Source organism: Alexandromys fortis, unplaced genomic scaffold, assembly GCF_014885135.2.
Source record: "Alexandromys fortis isolate MF-2015 unplaced genomic scaffold, M_Fortis_MF-2015_v1.1 scaffold_70, whole genome shotgun sequence".
Lineage (NCBI taxonomy): Eukaryota > Metazoa > Chordata > Mammalia > Rodentia > Cricetidae > Alexandromys > Alexandromys fortis.
This window is the reverse complement of record NW_026067955.1, coordinates 5,442,222-5,461,711: the sequence shown is the minus strand read 5'-3', so window position 1 is coordinate 5,461,711 and position 19,490 is coordinate 5,442,222. Positions and strand designations below refer to the sequence as shown.

General features: G+C 50.9%; 1 protein-coding gene across 1 annotated transcript in view; it reads left to right on the top strand.

Annotated features, from left to right (window-relative positions):
- The window catches only part of Coro2b (coronin 2B), a 104,521-nt gene extending 85,613 nt beyond the window's left edge, over positions 1-18,908 (top strand). Inside the window, exons 4-12 of the mRNA XM_050151744.1 lie at positions 7,684-7,833; positions 8,800-8,964; positions 9,822-9,938; positions 11,013-11,117; positions 12,002-12,098; positions 13,361-13,473; positions 13,760-13,850; positions 14,045-14,184; positions 17,038-18,908. Of these exons, the coding sequence (XP_050007701.1) occupies positions 7,684-7,833; positions 8,800-8,964; positions 9,822-9,938; positions 11,013-11,117; positions 12,002-12,098; positions 13,361-13,473; positions 13,760-13,850; positions 14,045-14,184; positions 17,038-17,169 (1,110 nt within the window). The 3' untranslated portion in view covers positions 17,170-18,908. The remainder of the gene's footprint in view (positions 1-7,683; positions 7,834-8,799; positions 8,965-9,821; positions 9,939-11,012; positions 11,118-12,001; positions 12,099-13,360; positions 13,474-13,759; positions 13,851-14,044; positions 14,185-17,037) is intronic.
- The last annotated feature ends 582 nt before the right edge of the window (positions 18,909-19,490 follow it).

Sequence of the window (19,490 nt, the reverse complement as noted above, 5' to 3'; positions counted from 1 at the left end):
TGACATCAAGGAGGGACTAAGCTTTTGGCAGCTGCCAGGCCAGCTGCTCCAGAAGCCAGGCTCAGAGCCCCACCTTAGCCCTCAGGTTTCTTCCCACACCTTTCCAGTGCTTAGGACCTGAGGCTTTGAGCCACGGACCCTAGGGTGAAGCTCACCTGCTCCTGGAGAACTGAACCCTGAAGCCAGGGTTACATGGGGAGTCTGAGCTCGAGCAGCTCCCCAGACTCCTGCCCTGCTACCTCGCCAAGGTTCTGTTTCCACAGGAGAGGAAACTGAGCTCAGAACCATGCCAGGCTGACAGTCTGGAGCCATGGCACACGCCATCTTTATGTCCTCTCTCTGTGGCCCGTGCTGGGCGTTGAACACTCATGAGAGAGAACCCTCTTCCCCTGGACCTGAAACCAGAAGTTGAGGAGTCTCTGACAGGCCTTCCCGCTCTCAGATCTCCTGGGCTTCCTCCGACAACCCATTCCAGCCTGACGGGCATCTTACTGTGCATCATACTGCAGAGGTGGGTCTGGAGGACCACAGGTATGCCAGGCACAGTAGCCCCACACCATAAAGAAGCCTTTGCTGCTGTCTGGCTGGCCCTTTTCCCTGGAAGTATGCGCCCATCCCTCACTGAGCCCATTGTTCTCTGGTCCCAAAACACTCAGAGGATGCTGAAGGGAGACAGGGAGACTCCAGCAGCTCCTCCCCATCCCTTGCCCCAGGGACATCTTCAGCACAGACAAGATTGCTGTGTCCCTAGGGATCAATTCCCCTCCTCCAAGGCTTGAGAGTCTTTTGTAGTCTATCCGCCTCCATCCCTGCAGGATTCAGAGAGCCTGCCCAAGCTTCTTCCCCAGAGACCTCATCCTGGGGGAGGGAAGGGACCATAACTCTGCCTGGCATCTGGCAGAGAATCCAGTTTTTTTTTTTCACCAGCCTGCTGGGTGATGTCACCTATTGTTGAAGGGCTGTACTTTTTATAGCTTCTGCTGCAGCTAGGGAGGGCAGCTGGCTGGCAGGCAGGGAAGAGCAGCTTTCTTTCTAAGGCTCGAGCTCCCAGACCTTCACAGGGTAGCCCCCTACTCAGAGGGAGATGGTAGAGTATGAGAGGGAGGGAGGGATGGAGGGAGGGAGGGGAGAGAGAGAGAGAGAGAGAGAGAGAGAGAGAGAGAGAGAGAGAGAGAGAGAGAATGTGTTCAAGGAGTGGGGAGAAGATTGCCAAGGGAAAAGAGGGACAGTGAGCGAGGTCCCTCTTGCTGGTGGGCCAAGCTCAGCATCTTTTACCTTCTATTCAAGCTCCTCCATTGCATCTGCTGTCTACAACCCAGAGCTAATGAATGCCCTATCTGAGGGGCTCAGTGGTAGAGCACTTGCCTAGCAGACTCAAGTCCCTGTATTCAATTCCCTGCAAACAAGGGAGGAAGGAAGGAAAATATATCCCGGGTGCCCATTCTGTGCCAGGTGACGATCCGCCTCCTGGGGAGGCAGGGAGAGTGGCCTGTACAATGGAGCTAGCTGTAAGTGGGTGGTCTCCATACCCCCAAAAAAGGAGAGTACATAGTGGTATATCCATTAAGCATGGACAATGCAGCTGACAAGCCTGCAGGAACTTGCTGTGGCCTGGTGGCTCTGTAACCGCCATAACGCCACAGGACAGTGTGTGCTGATGCTGATGTCAACAGACTTGCTGTACTGCCTTTCCTGTGAAGAAGAGCAAGTACAAAACCCAGCATGGTCTTTAAGCCCAGCACTTGAGAGGCAGAGGCAGGCAGATCTCTATGAGTTTGAGGCCAGCCTGGTCTACAAAGTAAGTTCCAGGACAGCCACGACTGTTACACAGAGAAATTCTGTCTCAAAAAACAAGATGGATGGATGGATGGATGGATGGATGGATGGATGGATGGATGGATGGACAGATGGATGGACAGATGGATGGACAGATGGATGGACAGATGGATGGACAGATGGATGGATGGACAGACAGACAGATAGATGAGGGTATCCAGGAGATGTGTCACTGGGCAGTAACCCTAACTGTGCAAGCATGAGGGCCTGAGTGCCAATCCTTAGGGTCCACTAAAAACCGCACACACACACATGTACAGACACACAGGAAACAAAATCAACTTTAAAAATAAAAACACAGCACATAATGCCATCAGCCCATGACACTTGGCAGTGATAGTAAACCACCTTGTCCCTGGTTTGTTTGCTTGTGCATAATTTTAGTTATTTGAGAGTGTAGCCCTATTTTTAAAAATCAAAGTTAACTGTGGAACAGCCTTGGGCAGGCCTTCAGGAGAGAGGCGCTATTGTTATAGGAGGCCATGGCTGCATGTGTTTACTTTTCTCAAGACCTAGACACTGCAGGGACAAAAGATGCAGAGGCCAAAGACAGAGGTAATGATAATCCTGATCCTGTAGGCATAGGCTGGTGTGGGTATTGTGCCTTAGTTTTGACAATAAAATAAAAAGGTAGGAATAGCAGATCATACCTATAATCCCAGCATTGAGAAGGTAAACAGAGTTCAAGGTCATCTCCAGGTACATGGTGAGTTCAAGGGAAGCCTGGGCCAAATGAGACCCTGTCTCAAAACACCGATTCAAAATGAGAGAAAGAAAGAGAGAGAGAAGCAGCAGTGGAGAGATGGCCCAGTGACTAAGAGTGCTGTTGCTCTTGCACCCTGCACCCTTGTCAGGTGGCTCACAATTGCCTGTAATTCCAGTTCCAGGGATCCAACACTCTCTTCTGTCTCTACATACATCTGTATCCACAGACACATACGTACAGATACAATCACGCATGTATATATATGTATACATATATATAATGTAATTATTTTAAAAAATAGAAAGGAGGGCTGGAGAGATGGCTCAGCATTTAAGAGCACTGACTGTTCTTCCAAAGGTCCTGAGTTCAGTTCCTACCAACCACATGGTGGCTCACAACCATCCTTAATGAAATCTGATACCCTCTTCTGACCTGTAGGCATATATGCAGGCAGAACATTGTATACATAATTAATAAATAAATAAAGCTTAAAAAAGAAAAGAAAAAAGAGTCACATCTAAAGTTTGCTCTATAGAGAAGTTGTCTATAGGGGACTGGAGAGATGACTCGGGTTAGGAGCACTGGCTGTTCTTCCAGAGGTCCCAGGTTCAACTCTCAGCACCTACATAGCAGCTCACACCTGTCTGTAACTCCAATTCCAGGGAGTCTACACCCTCATACAGACATCTGTGCAAGCAAACACACCAATGCGCATAAAATAAAAATAAAACATAGAATAGTTGTCTATGGTTTTTAATTTTACATAAGCATTATGTAAGTATGCATTATAAACCCATGGTCCTTGGCTTAGTTAGGGTTTTTCTTGCTGTAATAAAACACCGTTACCGGAAGAAATTTGGGGAGGAAAGGATTTATTTCTATCACACTTGCACGTCCACAGTCCATCGTCCACGGCAGTCAGGACAGGAACTCAGGGCAGGAACCTGGAGGCAGGGACTGACTCAGATGCCGTGGAGAAGTGCTGCTATTCTCCAAGGCTTGCTCAGCCTGCCTTCTTACAGCACCCAAGCCCACCAGCCCAGAGGAGGTACCACCCACAGCGGGCCCTCTCACATCAAACATCAATCAAGAAAATGCACCCTGGGCCGATCAGATGGAGGCATTTTCTCGACAACAGTGGTCCTCTTCCAAAGTGAGCCTAGCTTGTGTCAAGCCGACATAAAATTAGCCACTAGTCATCTTCCTGGGGGAGGGGTACATATTCAGTTTTTCTTCAGTTTTCCTGGCCATTGTGTGGGTGAGAAACGTAGATGAGAAGCAGGTAGAGCTACCCTTTAGCTGGGAAAAGGTGTTCAGAAGATCTAAGAAACCTGGCCACAGACACCGTTGGCTGAGGTCAGAGCCTGAATTTGCAGGGAGCTTGTGCGAGCTCACGGCCCAGCTTTGTTAGCTAGCTGCCCTGCCCATCCATGCACACACTTGTTTTGAGGCTTCCTCCACTGTCCGTAGTGCACCATCTTGCACTCACTTGTCTGCGCGTGTCTGTGCTCCTGGAAGCCACCCCCCTACACCTTAGCTAATGGATTCAATGTGACTGAGTGTGACTAGATTCTGGCTCTGGACTGGAAGGGGACAGTCGGGCACAGCTGGCTTGCTGGAGAAGCACGCTCCACACTTCTCTCCACCCCTTCCTTCCCCAAATCCTGTTTGGCAGACTCTTGTTTCCTGTCTTATTGAAGTAAGCTCTCAGCACACCCTCTCAGCAGAACCACAGTGTTCCTCCTGTGTCCCAGATACACTTTGTTTCCAGCAAATTCCATGCATTCTAAGGGACTAGAGTTCCCTCCTGGGGGGTTTAAGCCCACTGTGTCCAGCAGCTCCTCTTGAGCTTTTCAGAGTATCCGGTGCCAACTTTTTGCTGTGGGTCAAGCTGAGTGGTTCCTTCCCCCAGGCATTCACTCAGCGGTGTCAGAGAAGTCTGGGAGATCAACTAACTCAGCATAATGTGTAGAGGTGTGTGCATAGCTTCCCACGCCTGTCTCCCCATAGGTGAGAAAGCTGGGTGCAGGGAGAGAATCGCCAGGTATCGAATAAAATTTGACACCTCTCATTGGGGTATTGATTCTCCCTGGTCCCCCAAACCCTGCTTGGGATCCTACATTTAACAATCACTGGCATCCACCTGTAGCGCTCTCTCTCTCTTTCTCTTTCTTTCTCTCTCTCTCTCTCTCTCTCTCTCTCTCTCTCTCTCTCTCTCTCTCTCTCTGGCTTAAATCCTTCCCAGGGGCTGGAGCTGGGGTCCCATCTCCCTTACATTCTCTGGGCACAGCCCAGCTGCCATGCTAACAGATCAGTTCACATGACTCTGAACCCACAAGCCCCTGCAAAGCACCTGACTCTCTTTATTTTCTAGACTAAGAGTCAGAACCTCTGAGGGGTTAATGGCTCATCCAGTGTCACCCAGCTAGTGAGTGGGGTTGGACCCTAGCTAGAGGCCATGGGTCAACTTTCGGCCTCAATACACATGAACATACACAAAAGAACATGTATATACATATGTATTCACATTACACACAAACACATGTAAATGTATATGATATATATGCTGATACATGTACATGTATATATATGGTATGTCTGTGTGTACAAAACACTATCTGAAGTCACATGAAAAAAATAAGTTGATGACTATGTAGTATGAATATAGTATGAATAATAGTAGCCTTTGGGGACTAAAGAAGAAAGTGTGTGTGTGTGTGTGTGTGTGTGTGTTACACATGTCTTCCAAGCATTAGTCTTCTCAACTCCAGAGTCGCCTTCTTGTAATACATTTTGGGGAGCAAAGGAATGTGTGCCTTCCTGGTCATCACCCTGACTCCACTGTCCCTATTATTTCTAAACTAGTCCCCATTCCAAAGTCTTTACACAGGCCTGTCGGAAGACAGTCGGTCATGGTGCCAAGTTCCTCTTCAGTCGCTCCTGCACACTGGCATGTGGTGGTGGGCACTGGGCTTTACGAAGAGCCACCAAGGGGAACCTTGTTCTCAGAACTGAAGATGGTGGCCTCAAGTCCTCCCTGGGAAAGCTTGCTTTCTTACCAACTTGATAGATGAGTTCTAGGTGCTTTAAGGGGAGGGCCTTGTTTCCACAGTCTGAAGGAGCTCAGGAAACTTGACAAAGGAGTTCCCGTCAAGAGCCTCAACTCCAGCCTTGCTCCTGGGACTGGGGTCTGCCTGTGGTTCCCTTTAAGATGCTTTCTGTGATGGTCTAGGCTCCGGGGTTATAATAAGTGGTTGACATGACATATTGACATCACATTGTTCCACTAGTGTTAGTCACTGTGTTCTGTCTAGATGTCACAGGGAATATCTGCATGCCTTCCTAGGTCTATTAGTTACTTTTCTGTTGCTCTGAGAAAGCACCACAACCAAGATAACTTAGAGAAGAGTTTATTTGGGCTTAGGAATCCAGAGGACTCAGAGTCCATCATAGTGAGGAGGCATGGTGGTGGCAGCAGGAAGCTGAGGGCTCATGTCCTTGACCACAAGCATGAAGCAAAGAGTCAACTGAAAGAAGAGTCTTTAGACACTCAAAACCCTCCTCTAATAACATATGTCCCCCCCAACAAGGCCACACCTCCTAAGCTTCCCCCAATGGCATCACCGCTGGAGACAGAGGGTTCACAGAGCCATGGGGGACATTCTCATTCAAACCAACTCACTAGATCACAGAGTATCACAAGGGACTGGAGAAATGACTCAATGGTTAATTAAGTGTGCCTACTTCTCTTCCAGAGGATCCAAGTTTGGTTTCTAGTACCCATATCAGGTCTCAATGGTTAATTAAGTGTGCCTACTTCTCTTCCAGAGGATCCAAGTTTGGTTCCTAGTACCCATATCAGGTGCTGCAAGTTCAGCTCCAGGCGATCCAACGCCCTCTTTTGGCCTGCCTGAGCACTGCAGTCAAGTGCACGTACTTACGCTGACACAGATATACATACACAGACACAGAGAAAGAGAGGAAAGACAGACAGGTAGACAATTTAAAATGAATATTTTTAAAATAAAATATTTATCCTCATACTGGATTGTCTTGTCCAGCCTTAATACATGGGGAGGTGCTTAGTCTTACTGCAACTTGATATGCCATGTTTTGTTGATACTCGTGGGAGACCTGCCCTTTCCTAAACAGAAATGGAGGAGGAGTAGATTGGAGATGGGAACAGAGGATGGTGTGGGGAAGGGACTGGGAGGAGAGGAAGAAGGGGAAACTGCAGCTTGGATATAAAAATAATAGCAAAAATTGAGAAGCATGTTTGGACAGAGCCACCGAAGTCCACTGGAGTGAGTATCAGCAACCAAGGTCTGTCTGCGGCTCAGTGCCCCTCTCTGGAACTGTGTGTGTTCTTCTCTGTAGCTCTCCACCTGGACCAGTCTTGGCCCATCCTTCTCTCCACAGACCATCCTTTTCAGCTTCTTCGCATCCACAAGACGCAAACAGCAGCTCCATCATCCAGGCTCAGGCCCCACCTCTAGACCGATACTCTGCCCTTGAGTACATTGTTTCCTAGCACAGACCAGAGCCTCCCTCAGCCCAGATGTCCATCCAGGATCAGGGACAGAGTAGGGGACACACAGAGATGCTGGGGCGTAAGAAGGAGAGGCAGATTTTCTTAGGAGGTTGCTGGGGTGGGGAGGAACAACGGCAGATTTTTAACTTGGTATTTGCTGAAAAGCTGCTGTGACAGTCTGAGCGTGGCAGGAGAAGAACGGCATGCTGTCCGGGACTGGAGATGTGGCTCGAGTGCTAGAGTATTTGTCTGGCATGCATGAAACCCTGAGTTCAATCCCCAGCAGCCCATAAAATAGATGTAGGCATGGTAGCAGGATCAGAAGTTTCAGGTCATTTTGAGCTACATAGTGAGACCAGCCTGAGCTACATTAGATCCGAAAGGGAAAAAAAAAGTGAAGACAAGGTTTATTGTCTGAGAACACCTGAGGTCAAAGATGAGGTCAACCAGGGATGCTCTTCACTGTCTCTAGTACTATGGCCTCCCCTCAAGGTCTCTGTCTACCGCTCGAAGCCAGCAGGTCCTTCTCTCAGCACCACCTAGGAACAGGGCCCTCTGTGGCACTCCCTGCCCCTGCTCATTCAACCAATGCCCAGACTCTCTTCTGCAGGTGCGGATCTGGGAGATCCCTGAGGGCGGGCTGAAGCGGAACATGACTGAGGCGCTCTTGGAGCTCCATGGGCACAGCCGGCGTGTGGGGCTGGTTGAGTGGCACCCCACAACCAACAACATTCTCTTCAGCGCTGGCTATGACTACAAGGTGTGGGGCCCGGGTGTGGGGCAGCCCAGCTAGAGCTGGGGGTGGGGGGCAGAGGGAATGGATCATAGCCTAAGCTTGTTGACTGGCATGGTCCATTTGCTCAGTCATTCATCCAGTCGTTCATTCACTCTGTGTGAGACTGGGCATCTCCTGTGCACACTTTTTTTCCTGGGGAACCTGGGGCCTTAAGGCATCTTTCCTATCTTCTCTGGAGTTTTGTGGACTAGAAGAGAATGCCCATATCCTTTGCCTGGTAACTTCCTAACCAAGAGATAGCCATACATCCTGGTAGGAAAAGTAAGCAAGCCAAGCTGCAGGGGTACAGGGCAAGTTGCAGCCCCAAACCCTATCATGCCCGCCCTCTGGGTCCAGTCCTGGGATGTCTCTTTTTGTTTCTTGAAGGAACCAAGTCAAGACTGGTACTGGGACCTGTTGGGGGAAGCTCAGTGGATATATGTTGGTTACTTTTCTGTCTGTTGTGACCAAATACCCAACAAGAAACAATTTCAGGAAGGCATTGTTTTGGCTCACAGTTGGAGGGTTTATTCTTCCATGATGGCAGGAGCATGAGGTCGCTGGTCACACAGCATCTGTGGTCATGAAGCAGAGAGGAATGCTCGTGCTTAGCAGGCTTTCTCCTTTTCATTCAACTGCAGCCCACGGAGCAGTACTGTCCACATGAAGTAGATCCTCCCACCTCAGCTAACCCCGTCCAAAAACTACCTCACAGATATACACAGGGCATTGTCTTCTAGGCAATCTTCAGATCCTGTCAGGGTGATAATCATAAACATTGGAGTGTAGTTGAGATGCATCTGCTTCTCTATACAGAGCCCTTGACGGTGTGCCTGTATCCCACCATAGCCCAGGCCTTGTGCAGGCAGCTCCTGCCAGGTCTGTTGGATGGAGGACAGGCACCCAGGGCTATGGCAGCTAACTTTACCTCCTGCGTGTCTGCCTTCACAGGTCCTCATCTGGAACCTGGACATAGGCGAGCCAGTGAAAATGATTGACTGCCACACAGACGTGATCCTCTGCATGTCCTTCAACACAGATGGCAGCCTGCTTACCACCACGTGCAAGGACAAGAAGCTTCGTGTGATTGAACCCCGCTCTGGCCGCGTGCTGCAGGTGGAGCATTTTGTTGACATGAAGGAGGTGTTAAGAGGCTGTAGAGGAAAAGGGGGTTGTGCCAGGGCCCCCATTTGCACTCCTCTCCCACACCTGCGGCTCAGCTTGTTGGTTTAGGGCCATTCTCAGCCTGTAGGAATGCTGACTTGTTCTGGGCAGGAAGGAACCAGAGGACTAGAAGACTCTTTCCTGTCATAGTGACATCTCCTCTAAATGGGGTTCTTCAGCCTTCTGCAGTAAACCTTCAGTCCCAGAGTCCCAGGGGTTAACCAAGTCCCATCATGGGTAAAGAGGGAGGGGACTTTGAATTCACCACCCAGCCACCTGCGCAGGATGATCCTGGGGCAAGTGACACATGACTCTAGCTCCACAGATGGGTCCACACGGGGAGCCTGGTGGTGAGGTCAGTCCCCGAGTCTCAGATTAAGAGGTCTGAGTGCTATTTGGGAATTACCAAGGAATTACCACATGGCAACCATACAGCTCTGGAGGATGGAAAATATGGATGGGCAGGACAGGGGATGGGGAGTGCTTGGTTAAGAAGAAGTTGACAGGTTTGTGCCTACTGTGCACAAAGCCCTGGCTTTGATCCCAGCACTGTCTGAAACTGTATGTGTGGTCCATGCCTGGGATCCCAGAACTTAAAGACAGAGGCAGGAAGATGGGGAATGATTCTTTCCAGGAAATGTGTGGATTAAAACGTTAACCTAGCCTTTCCTATTTCCGCTGCTCTGGGTAATGCAGGGCTCTTGTTTCCTGATTCCAGGGGGTTCTTGGGTGAACTGTCATTCCTTTCAACTCTGTACAGAACCACATGTTGAGGGTCCTGGCTCACCTATAGTCTCTGTCCCCACCAGGAGGCAAACTGCAAAAACCACAGAGTGAATCGGGTAGTGTTCCTGGGCAACATGAAGCGGCTCCTCACGACAGGGGTCTCCAGGTGGAACACCAGACAGATCGCCCTCTGGGACCAGGTCAGCCACGAGGATGCCAGCAGGAGGGCAAGGAGAGGCAGGCAGCCTAGATCTGAGCTTCTGGGACCTCTGATTTCCAGATGGGGCAAGAGCAGAGTGAGGTCTGTGGTCTGGGTGCCTGGGGCCTCCATGCAGGTGGAGGAAAAACACACTAGAAAAGAAAAGGGCTGGAACAAGGCCTGTGTGGAGGAGGGACCAAGAAGCGCTGCTTCCGGAGGTCTTAACATCGGCCCATTCTGTGCGGAGAGTGGCCAGGACAGGGCTGCCTCAGGTGGAGCTTAGATGGTGCTCACAAACCCACCTGGACATGGGCGTACATCTGGGGCCCTCAGGGTCCCCAAGCCACTGAGTCGTTTTTACAAATCAGCAGGAGCTCGGCTTGGCTGCACTGCCCCAGCTCCATGCCCATTGGCATGTATCTGTGCCACCCTCCAGCAGGCCTGGCTGGTCTCCTGGATTTGTAGGGTGGTGGCCACCCTTCTGCAGTCTTCTTCCCTGTCCTCTCACCCACCTCCCCTCCCCCCACCGGAGCAGTAAAATGGGCCAGCAACCAGGCCTGGAGGTCAGTAGTGATCACCGAAGTGAATGCCAACCCCCTTGTGTGGCTTGAAGACAGGCCCATTTTCTGTTCTCAGCTAACACAGAGGACAGAAAGCCATTCCTCAGGTCCATCCGGTTTCATGCTGGCTGTGTTCTGAGGAGAGCTGCCCATGGCTCAGACGGGTAGAAGTGAGAATGGCCTAGAAAGCCATGCGGTGAGAAGCAGGAGCAGCCATCTGGGTTTGGGTTAAAGGAGGCACTTCCTGGGAAAGCCAGGTCCCTGCTGGCACAGCCTCTGACGGTATCACCAGCAAGGATCAGACAGAGACCTCAGGAGATGGATCCTGGGACCAGAAAGGCTTCCAGACCATGCCTGGCCCACCTGCGAGATACTTGCAGCCTTTCTTCCAACCCACGTCAATCCAGCGTCCTGGGGAGTCTTCAGAGAAGGGGCAGTAGCTCAGGTGGCTCTACTGGGAAGTGGGAGGGGCATGCTCTCCTAAATGCGGACTGACCCCCACCCCCTCCCTGCAGGAGGATCTGTCCATGCCAATGATTGAGGAAGAGATTGATGGGCTCTCAGGCCTCCTGTTCCCATTCTATGATGCGGACACCCACATGCTCTACCTGGCTGGAAAGGTAGTGGGGTGAGGGAGGACGGCCAATTAGTGGGAGACTCCAGTCCCCGTTAGATCTTCACTCTTGCCTTGCCCCTCAGAAAACCAACCTAATCTTTGTGGCTACCCACGAGAGCCCAGCCCCTGGCTGTCACCACTTCCAGCTGCACCCCTCTTGTTCAGCGTCAGTCACTGAGAACTCCTTACAGGACAAGCTGGGGTGGAGGAATAAAGATCTAACCCTGACGTGTAGACAGTGACCAATGGCAGAAGAGGAAACACCCGTCAAGAGATCTTTGAATATGGACACTGCAGAAAGGCTCTGCATACATGATAAAAAACCAACTACACCACATACATCACACCACACTGCACATATAGTGTACATACCACATACATTCCATACAGACTGACTGCACTATACATACATACCACAATATATGCTACACAGCATGTCACACAGACTACACATACATGCATGTCAGACTATACATACATACCACAATGCATACACACCACACCATACATATACACATACCATACCATACATACTTGGCATATCACACACATGCCACACATCACACCATATACATCACAGCCTATACACACTGTACAAACATACCACGCTACACACAGGTCACACACAAACACACTGCACACATATCATCCAGATCTCACACACCATACAGACACACACTGTGAGCACACATATGTGATACACACATATCACCTGTACACTATCCCATCTCCGCCCCTGCCTTCAGTAGAGCTACAAGGTCTAAACTACAGACCTCCTTGGTCTCCTGGCCACTTCTGAGGCCCAAGAGCAGCTCTCTTCTATAGCCCCCTGGGGCTGGGTTTGCTGGACCCTGCCCTCCATCCTCACTGCCTCTCTGCCACCCTCAGGGAGATGGCAACATCCGGTACTATGAGATCAGCACGGAGAAGCCCTACCTGAGCTACCTCATGGAGTTCCGCTCCCCAGCCCCACAGAAAGGCCTAGGTAAGGATCCTGAGATCCCTAGGATCTCAGCACTCTGCAGACGAGATGGCGTTGGCAATGTGCCTCACTCCCTTGACACAGTAGTCAGACTCCAAAGCCACACTCAGTGGGCAGGTGGGAATGGGACCCACAGGTGCTATTTCAGCCAGCAGCTGCCCCTAGAGCCAGGCCCATCACTCATGGCACTACTTGGCCATCTCTGTCCAGCAGCAGCCTGCAGGGCATGGCCGCTGTGTCTTCTTCCCCAGCTCTCTGTAGATGGAGAGACTCACTCCAGAATGGGTCTTACATGGTTCAAGGTTCATTAGTGTCTCTGAAGCCAGGACTCCAGCCCCAAGCTACAGCCCTGGTCTGGCCCAGCAGAGCAGACAAAAGTTCCACCATTATCCTAAGATTCCAGCTCCCAAAGAGGGAAACTGGAGATTGTGAGTTCAAGGTCAGACCGGGGACTGTGAAGTGAGACCCTGTCGCAGTGAAGAAAAAGAGAGGAGGAGAGCTAGGTGGAAGGGAGGGCATTCTAGAATTCTGTTTGGAAGAGCAGCGTCCATTCCAGTGGGAAACACCAAGAGCCCTCATTCACACTCACATTACGAGAGAGACACAGGTACCTGCCTGCGCTTGGCATGCTGCTAGGCAGGTGTCTTTGTGCTTCATTCTCCAGTGGCCTCACCACACGGGGCCATTTCTGCCCAAACAACCAAAAGTTGAGAGTTAGCGATTCCCCTGAGGACTTCTGTGTGGAAAAACAGAGTCCCATTTCCAACTCAGTTTGTGGAACCGCAGGCTGAGCTCTTAGTACCCTGCCTCCTTGGAGAAGCTGTTCTACTAGGGACATCATGGCTAGGGAAACACAGACAGGACACACACGTACTGTTGGTTCTAGAATATAAACAACGGAAGTCCTCTCTTGGGCTGTACTAAAGCCTCTGAATGAGTGGGGGATGGGCTTTGCCCTCCATTTTCTTCTCTACAGACTGAGACTCAGAGCTTAGGGAAGGACAGTTAGTTCATCCCAGAAGGTGCTGGGCCCTGCAGCCTTGCTATAACTTTACATGATGTGTTTAAGGCCAGCCTGAAATGCATGGCCTTGCCTCTGCCCTCCCCCCTCAAGGAAGTGACCATCTAGAGTCAGAGACTGACTGAAGACAAGGCCATGATGGTCACCCTCGGTCCGCTGGATGGATTTTTGCCCCCAAATAAGAGCATTAGGCAGTGAGCGGGGACAGAGAGATTCCCCCATAAAGCCATGCCTCTCTTCGTAGGTGTCATGCCCAAGCATGGGTTGGATGTGTCCGCCTGTGAAGTGTTCCGCTTCTACAAGCTGGTGACACTCAAGGGCCTGATTGAACCTATCTCTATGATTGTGCCCCGGAGGGTGAGTGGGGCTGGGCTGCAAAGGGCCCCGTGCTGGACCGTACAAACCAGAAGCCAAGAAAGAGCCAGATAAAAGGTGTCATGGACTAGAATATTCAGGCTCCACCTGGGGCTTAGGGTGGAGAACACTCTCGGGTGGGGGATGGTTGATTTGCATGAAAGGGGACAGTTCTAGCTAGAAGGGAGGCATGGGGAGGGCAATGACAATGCAGGAATGTGCCTGGCTGGATGGCCAAGGCTGGCTCAGCAGTCCCCAGAGATCCTTCTCTTCTCTCTCCTTCATGCAGTCAGATTCCTACCAAGAAGACATTTATCCCATGACACCAGGCACGGAGCCGGCTCTAACCCCAGATGAATGGCTGGGAGGCGTCAACCGAGGTACCTCAGCAGGCAGGCGCCACAGGAGGGCCCAAGAGGCTACATGCTCTGCCTGTCCCTAGTTCATCCTGCTTCCTCTGCATGATCCCCTGTCCAGATGTCGCTTCCTTCCCACACAGCCAGCTTGCTGCAATGAGGACCCCTCACTCTACGGCGCTCCCTGTTAGTTAACACTGTCTCCTTTGCCTTTCTAGATCCTGTGCTGATGTCTTTGAAGGAAGGCTATAAGAAGTCTTCAAAAGTGGTGTTTAAAGCCCCCATCCGAGAAAAGAAGACCGTTGTCGTGAATGGCATAGATCTGTTAGAAAATGTCCCACCCAGGACAGAGAATGAGGTAAGGTCTATCCCACGGCTCGGGAAGAGCCAGACCTTTATGGAACTACTATGAGCTTCAGGCTTAGAGGCCAGCTCTATTCTGGGACATTTTTCTTTCAGTGACAAATTCTGAAAGTAGCATGTGGTTGGCTTCCTTTGCTTCTGACCTCAATGACTAGAGGCTGGGAAGTCAGAAAGATCTGCCCCCTCCAACCTCAGATTCACTAACGCAGGGGTTGAGCATCTCCTCATGAATCCACCATGGAGCCTTACTGTCAGCTGTTGCCATGGGGATTATAAATTACCAACGAACAGGATCCAGCCAGGCCTCATCATCAGAGCCCACTAGCCTTCTTGTTTGATGGTCTGTCACGTTTCCTGCCTCAGTGGAAGAGGCTGAATGTCTTTGAAAGGCTTTTTGTACCGCCTAGAATGGGTGCAAGCCCATTCTGGGAGAGCCAGAGTGGAGCCATTCTTGACCATGCCCTCTGAAGTTATCCCCATTCAGTTTGTACGGCCAGGCCCACATGCCAACACAGCTCAGCTCAGCTCAGCTGGCGGCTACAAATTGCCTACTCTGTGCCAGGCCCTTGGCCTGCTGCAGCTGGAAGAGTAGTTGGCTGAATGAGCCCATCTGTGTGTGGATACTGGCTCTGCCATTTCCTGGCTGGGACAGAGTGAGTTTCCTGACTTTTCCAACTGCTGTGACATTTAAGAGACAGGGCATGAATACCCAATAGTCTTTGCAGCTCATGCTAAGTGCTCAAAGAGGCCAGCTGTGCTAGCTCTGTATTGCTGTGTGATAAATTCCCCCAGAGAATATTAACTTCACCCCATGTATTAGCTACTTGTCTCATTGTTGTGACCAGAATACCTGAAGGAGCCAGCAGAGAGGGTTTATTTGGGCTTACAGTTCGAGGGGATACAGTCCATTACGGTAGGGAAATCATGGCAGCATTAGTAGGAGACATCTGGTCACGTCACCTCCACAGTCAGGAAGCAGGGAGTGAACAGGAAGTTCAGCAGTTATAAAACCTCTACTGTCACCCTAGGGACCTACTTCATCTGGGGAGACATTGCCTCCTAAAGGCTCCACAACTTCCCCAAATAGCACCACCCATTGGAAACCAAGTATGAAACACATGAGCCTCTGGGGTGCATTTAACACTCACTTAAAGCACAACACCTCACAAAGGTTTGTCAGCTCATGGTGTCTATGGGTGCCTGTGGTTCAAGTCCCTCATGAAGCTGCAGCGATGTCAGGTAGGGCTGCAATAACATCCCAGGCCCTAGGTAAGGAAGGACCTGCTTGGATACTCACTCACATGGCTGCTGTCACACTGAGGGCCTCAGTCCTCACCGTCCACGCCATACGGATTTCACGTGCTAGCTTTAACCTTGGCAGCCAGCTTCCAATTGAGCAAGAGAGGAGCCCAAGATGGAGCCAAAATAGTTCTGTAATCTAATCTGGAGAAGACACATCATTGTTCCTGTCATACCCGATTAGCACAAACACAAGCTCTTAGGTCCAGTTCAATCTCTAAGGGGAAAGAATAACACGGTGCCATCGTAGACTAGGCTGCTGGTCCACAAATGTAGGCTCTCGCCATCATTAATAAAGATCAGACTGCACTCGACCTCAGGAATCGCCTTAGAAGAGAACTTCACAGGCAACTTGATCACTGGCATGAAATGTGTGTATGTGGGCTGGGGATGTGGCTCAGTGGGTAGGATCCTTGTCTAGCATGCTCAAGGACCTGGGTTCAATACCCAGGACCATATAAACTGGGCATGGTGATAGACACCTGTAATCCCAGCCCTTTTGAGATAGAATAGCCTGAGCTAGAGACCTGGGAGAAGGAGGGGGAAGGAAGAGAAATAAATGTGGGGTTATGTCGATGTAGAATATTTCTAGAATGGATGAAATCTTGTGATAAACAGGATTCTTTTCAAAATAGCCAGGAGGAGCGCAGCACAGGGTAGTGGTGGGAGAATCGGAGCAAAGGTGAATGCAGGCACTATGGAGTTTCTGGTACTGTTTCCTAGTTTTGTTTATATTTAATATTCACTCTTTTACACATTTTTAAAGCACTCTGCCTTTTGAGTGTAGAGATGTGGGTTGTTGAGATAGCCCAGGTGAGAAATAGCGAGGGTTGGAACTCTGTCTCAGGCCTGAGGGTGGAGAGGAAGGGCTGGAGGGGATTAAGTGGAGTGACATCCAGCTACAGAGATGTCCATCTGGATGGACCTGAGGATGGGGACATTCACAGGTTCCCTGTCTCGAAGAACAAAACAAACAAACAAAAGCCATTAGGAGCTGGGCAGGGTGGTATATACCTCTCTCTGTACCCCAGCACTCATTCTCGGGAGACAGAAGCAGAAACCGATGACATTCAAGCCATCCTCTACCTCGTAGCAAGTTCTGATGTAGCCAACTTGAACTACAAGAAAGAAGAAAACGAAGGCGAGAAGGGAGGGAGGGAAAAGAGAGAAGAAAGAAAAGAAGTAGAGGCAGGAGAATCAGGGGTTCAAAGCCAGCCTCAGTTATATGACAGAGTGGGCTACACATGAAACCCTATCTCAAACAAAGGCTGTAGGTTCAGACCTAAGAAGGGGAAAGCTTGGGATGCTAGGAACTGGCCTCTCTCGGGCAGGTCTGCTTGGCCAGCAGGCTTTCTATTCTCTCCTCACGGGTAGCTAGGAGCCCCGGAGGGATGAGCCTGGAGAATAATTGCAGGGAGCACTGGGTTGGCTGTCCCAGGGTGGCAGGAGGCATGGGGAAGGTGAAGAGGCAGGGCATGCCTGGGTGGGATGGGATGTCTGAGAGCCCTGGTCCTCCAGAGTCCTCACCAGCTTTCTCCCTGCACCCCAGCTCCTCAGGATGTTCTTCAGGCAGCAGGATGAGATCCGGAGGCTGAAGGAGGAGCTGACACAGAAGGACATACGGCTCCGTCAGCTCCAGCTGGAACTGAAAAACCTGCGCAACAACCCCAAGAACTGTTAGCCCCTCCACGGGCTGTTTTCCAAGCCAATCTCTCCGTTGTTTCTACTGGTCCCTAAACTGCCCCTTATCTATGGAGCCCAGAGACAGGGCCTGAACTGGAGCTGGGGACCAGCCGGTAGACCCCATCTACCACCTCAAGAACTGGAAGCTGACCTTTGACCTCCTGACTTCATGCTAATACCAGTACCCCTGCCTCTCCTGGAGAGCCCACCCCTGACTGGCAGCCCCTTTCCCTGCAACACCATGAGCCAGGCTTCCCCTTGGCTCCCTGCAGGATGCCCTCCAAGGGATGGAAAGAGCAGGATTACAACCTGATTTAGAACTTGAACCTGTCCCCTGCAGAGGGGCTCCCAGGACCTGTCTACACAGGGATTAGTTGCTCCCGGTCCCAGCGTCACTTCTGAAGCACAGTGAGGTCTGGGTTGAGGGTGGAGTGCTCTGCCCGCCTCCCGCCTCATTCTGCTCCCAGCTGCCCTGCAAGCCCAGTTCATCTCACCCAGTGGCGAGCACCCGGCAGCCTGCCCTTTTCTTTCTGAACTCTCCCCCACCCGCTTGTCTTCAGGGAACGAAGAGGACACTCTCCAAGGCCATAATGACCCCTTGCCTTCCCCCGTGGTTCTCTTCAAAGCTCTTACACCCCTTTTCCATTGACTTTGTGATCCAGGCAGGGTAGGGATTCGTGTCCCCATTTGTCAAATGACAGAACTGAGGGTTGCAATCAGGTTTCAACTTACGAAATCATCCAAAGGGGCAGCAGCAGACAAAGTACCCTTGGCATCCAGACCCCCTGGCCAGGGCCTTTCCCAGTGTATTAAGACGCCAATCCCTTTGTGGACTCCCCCAGAATGAGGCCTGGAAGCCACTTCTATCTACTGTCTGCCCAACACCAGTAGTGCCAACATGCCATACTGCCCGGTTGAGGCCCCTCACACTCAGTGCCCCTGGGTTCTCCTGACCTTTACTCTTTGCCCTCATTCCCCCCCAGGGGGCTCCATCTGAGATGAGGCCTCTTCCTGGAAGTTGAGGCTGAGAAGGGCAGAGCTTGGCCCTAGGGCAGGCAGAGCAAGGGTCTGGTAGCTTCCAGGGATGCTCTGCCTGTGTCTCCTGCTGCCTTCCCTTCCCACTTTCAGCCTTACACACGCAGGATGACCACAGCCACTCCATCCGCACAGCACTTTGAAGTCTCCCAGATTTTTGACACGTAGATCTCACACATAGCATCTGCCCTAATTTACAGTGACGGAAACAGGGACGTGGCCCTCGGGTGCACAGCTCTGAGATGCTACATCTCCTTTGGTCTGCTACAGGCTTGCTCTATTCCCTCTTCCCATTCTCCACCTACCACACGGAACTCAAAAGCACTATGGCAGTCACCGCCATCTGGGCAGAGGAGATGTGGGTATCTCTGTCATTGCCTGGGATCTGCTACACACAGGACACTCCTTGCCTGCCCTTCCTGTGGCCACCCTGCAAAATTTCCCAACCACAGAGGCCCTGCTGGGGAGCTGGGAAATGAGATTCCCCAGTCTTGGGGCCTCTCCTCTTCAACCAATGATGTTTCCTGCTCCCAGCCTGCTGAAGTAGCTTCTCCTCCCGCACTACCACAGCTAGACTTCCCGCTCTCATCACCTCCACACTTCTGGAACTTTCTTTCCATCGACCTTTGTGGTCTTCTGTGATTATTTATGCTGCCTCCCAAGGATAGAATTGAAATAAAATGTTTTCACTTATTAAGCTAAGGGCATGGCCATGTCATTTAACCCCAGGGAGATCCTACTTTGGTCACCACATGGTCACACAGCTCCTTTGTCTTTCTGAAATGACAGCTACCTGTACAGCTCTCCCGTCACATCCTGTACAGCTCTCCACCACATCTGTACGGCTCTCCCGCCACATCCTGTACAGCTGTTCCACCACATTCTGTTCATCTGGCACTTTTGTTATCGTGGGACCGACGGTGCTTTGCTGTGGGATCTGCCCTGTACACTGTATGAGTGCTGGCCAGTGTCCCTGACCTAACACATTAGATGTTATAGCAATCTCACCTAGTACCTCTGTGGATATCAGAATCACCGCAATTCAAAACTACTGTTCTGGGGTTGGTAAGGTGGCTCAACAGGAAAAGCGACCTGCCACCAAACCTGACAACCTGAGTTGTAGGAGGAGAGAACTGACTCCCTATAATTGTCCTCTGACCACCACACATTTGACACGGCACTCCTGTGCACTTGCACACACACACACACACACACACACACACACACACACACAAATATTACAGTTTTTAATTAACTACTTTCTACAGTTACTCAAAAGGTATT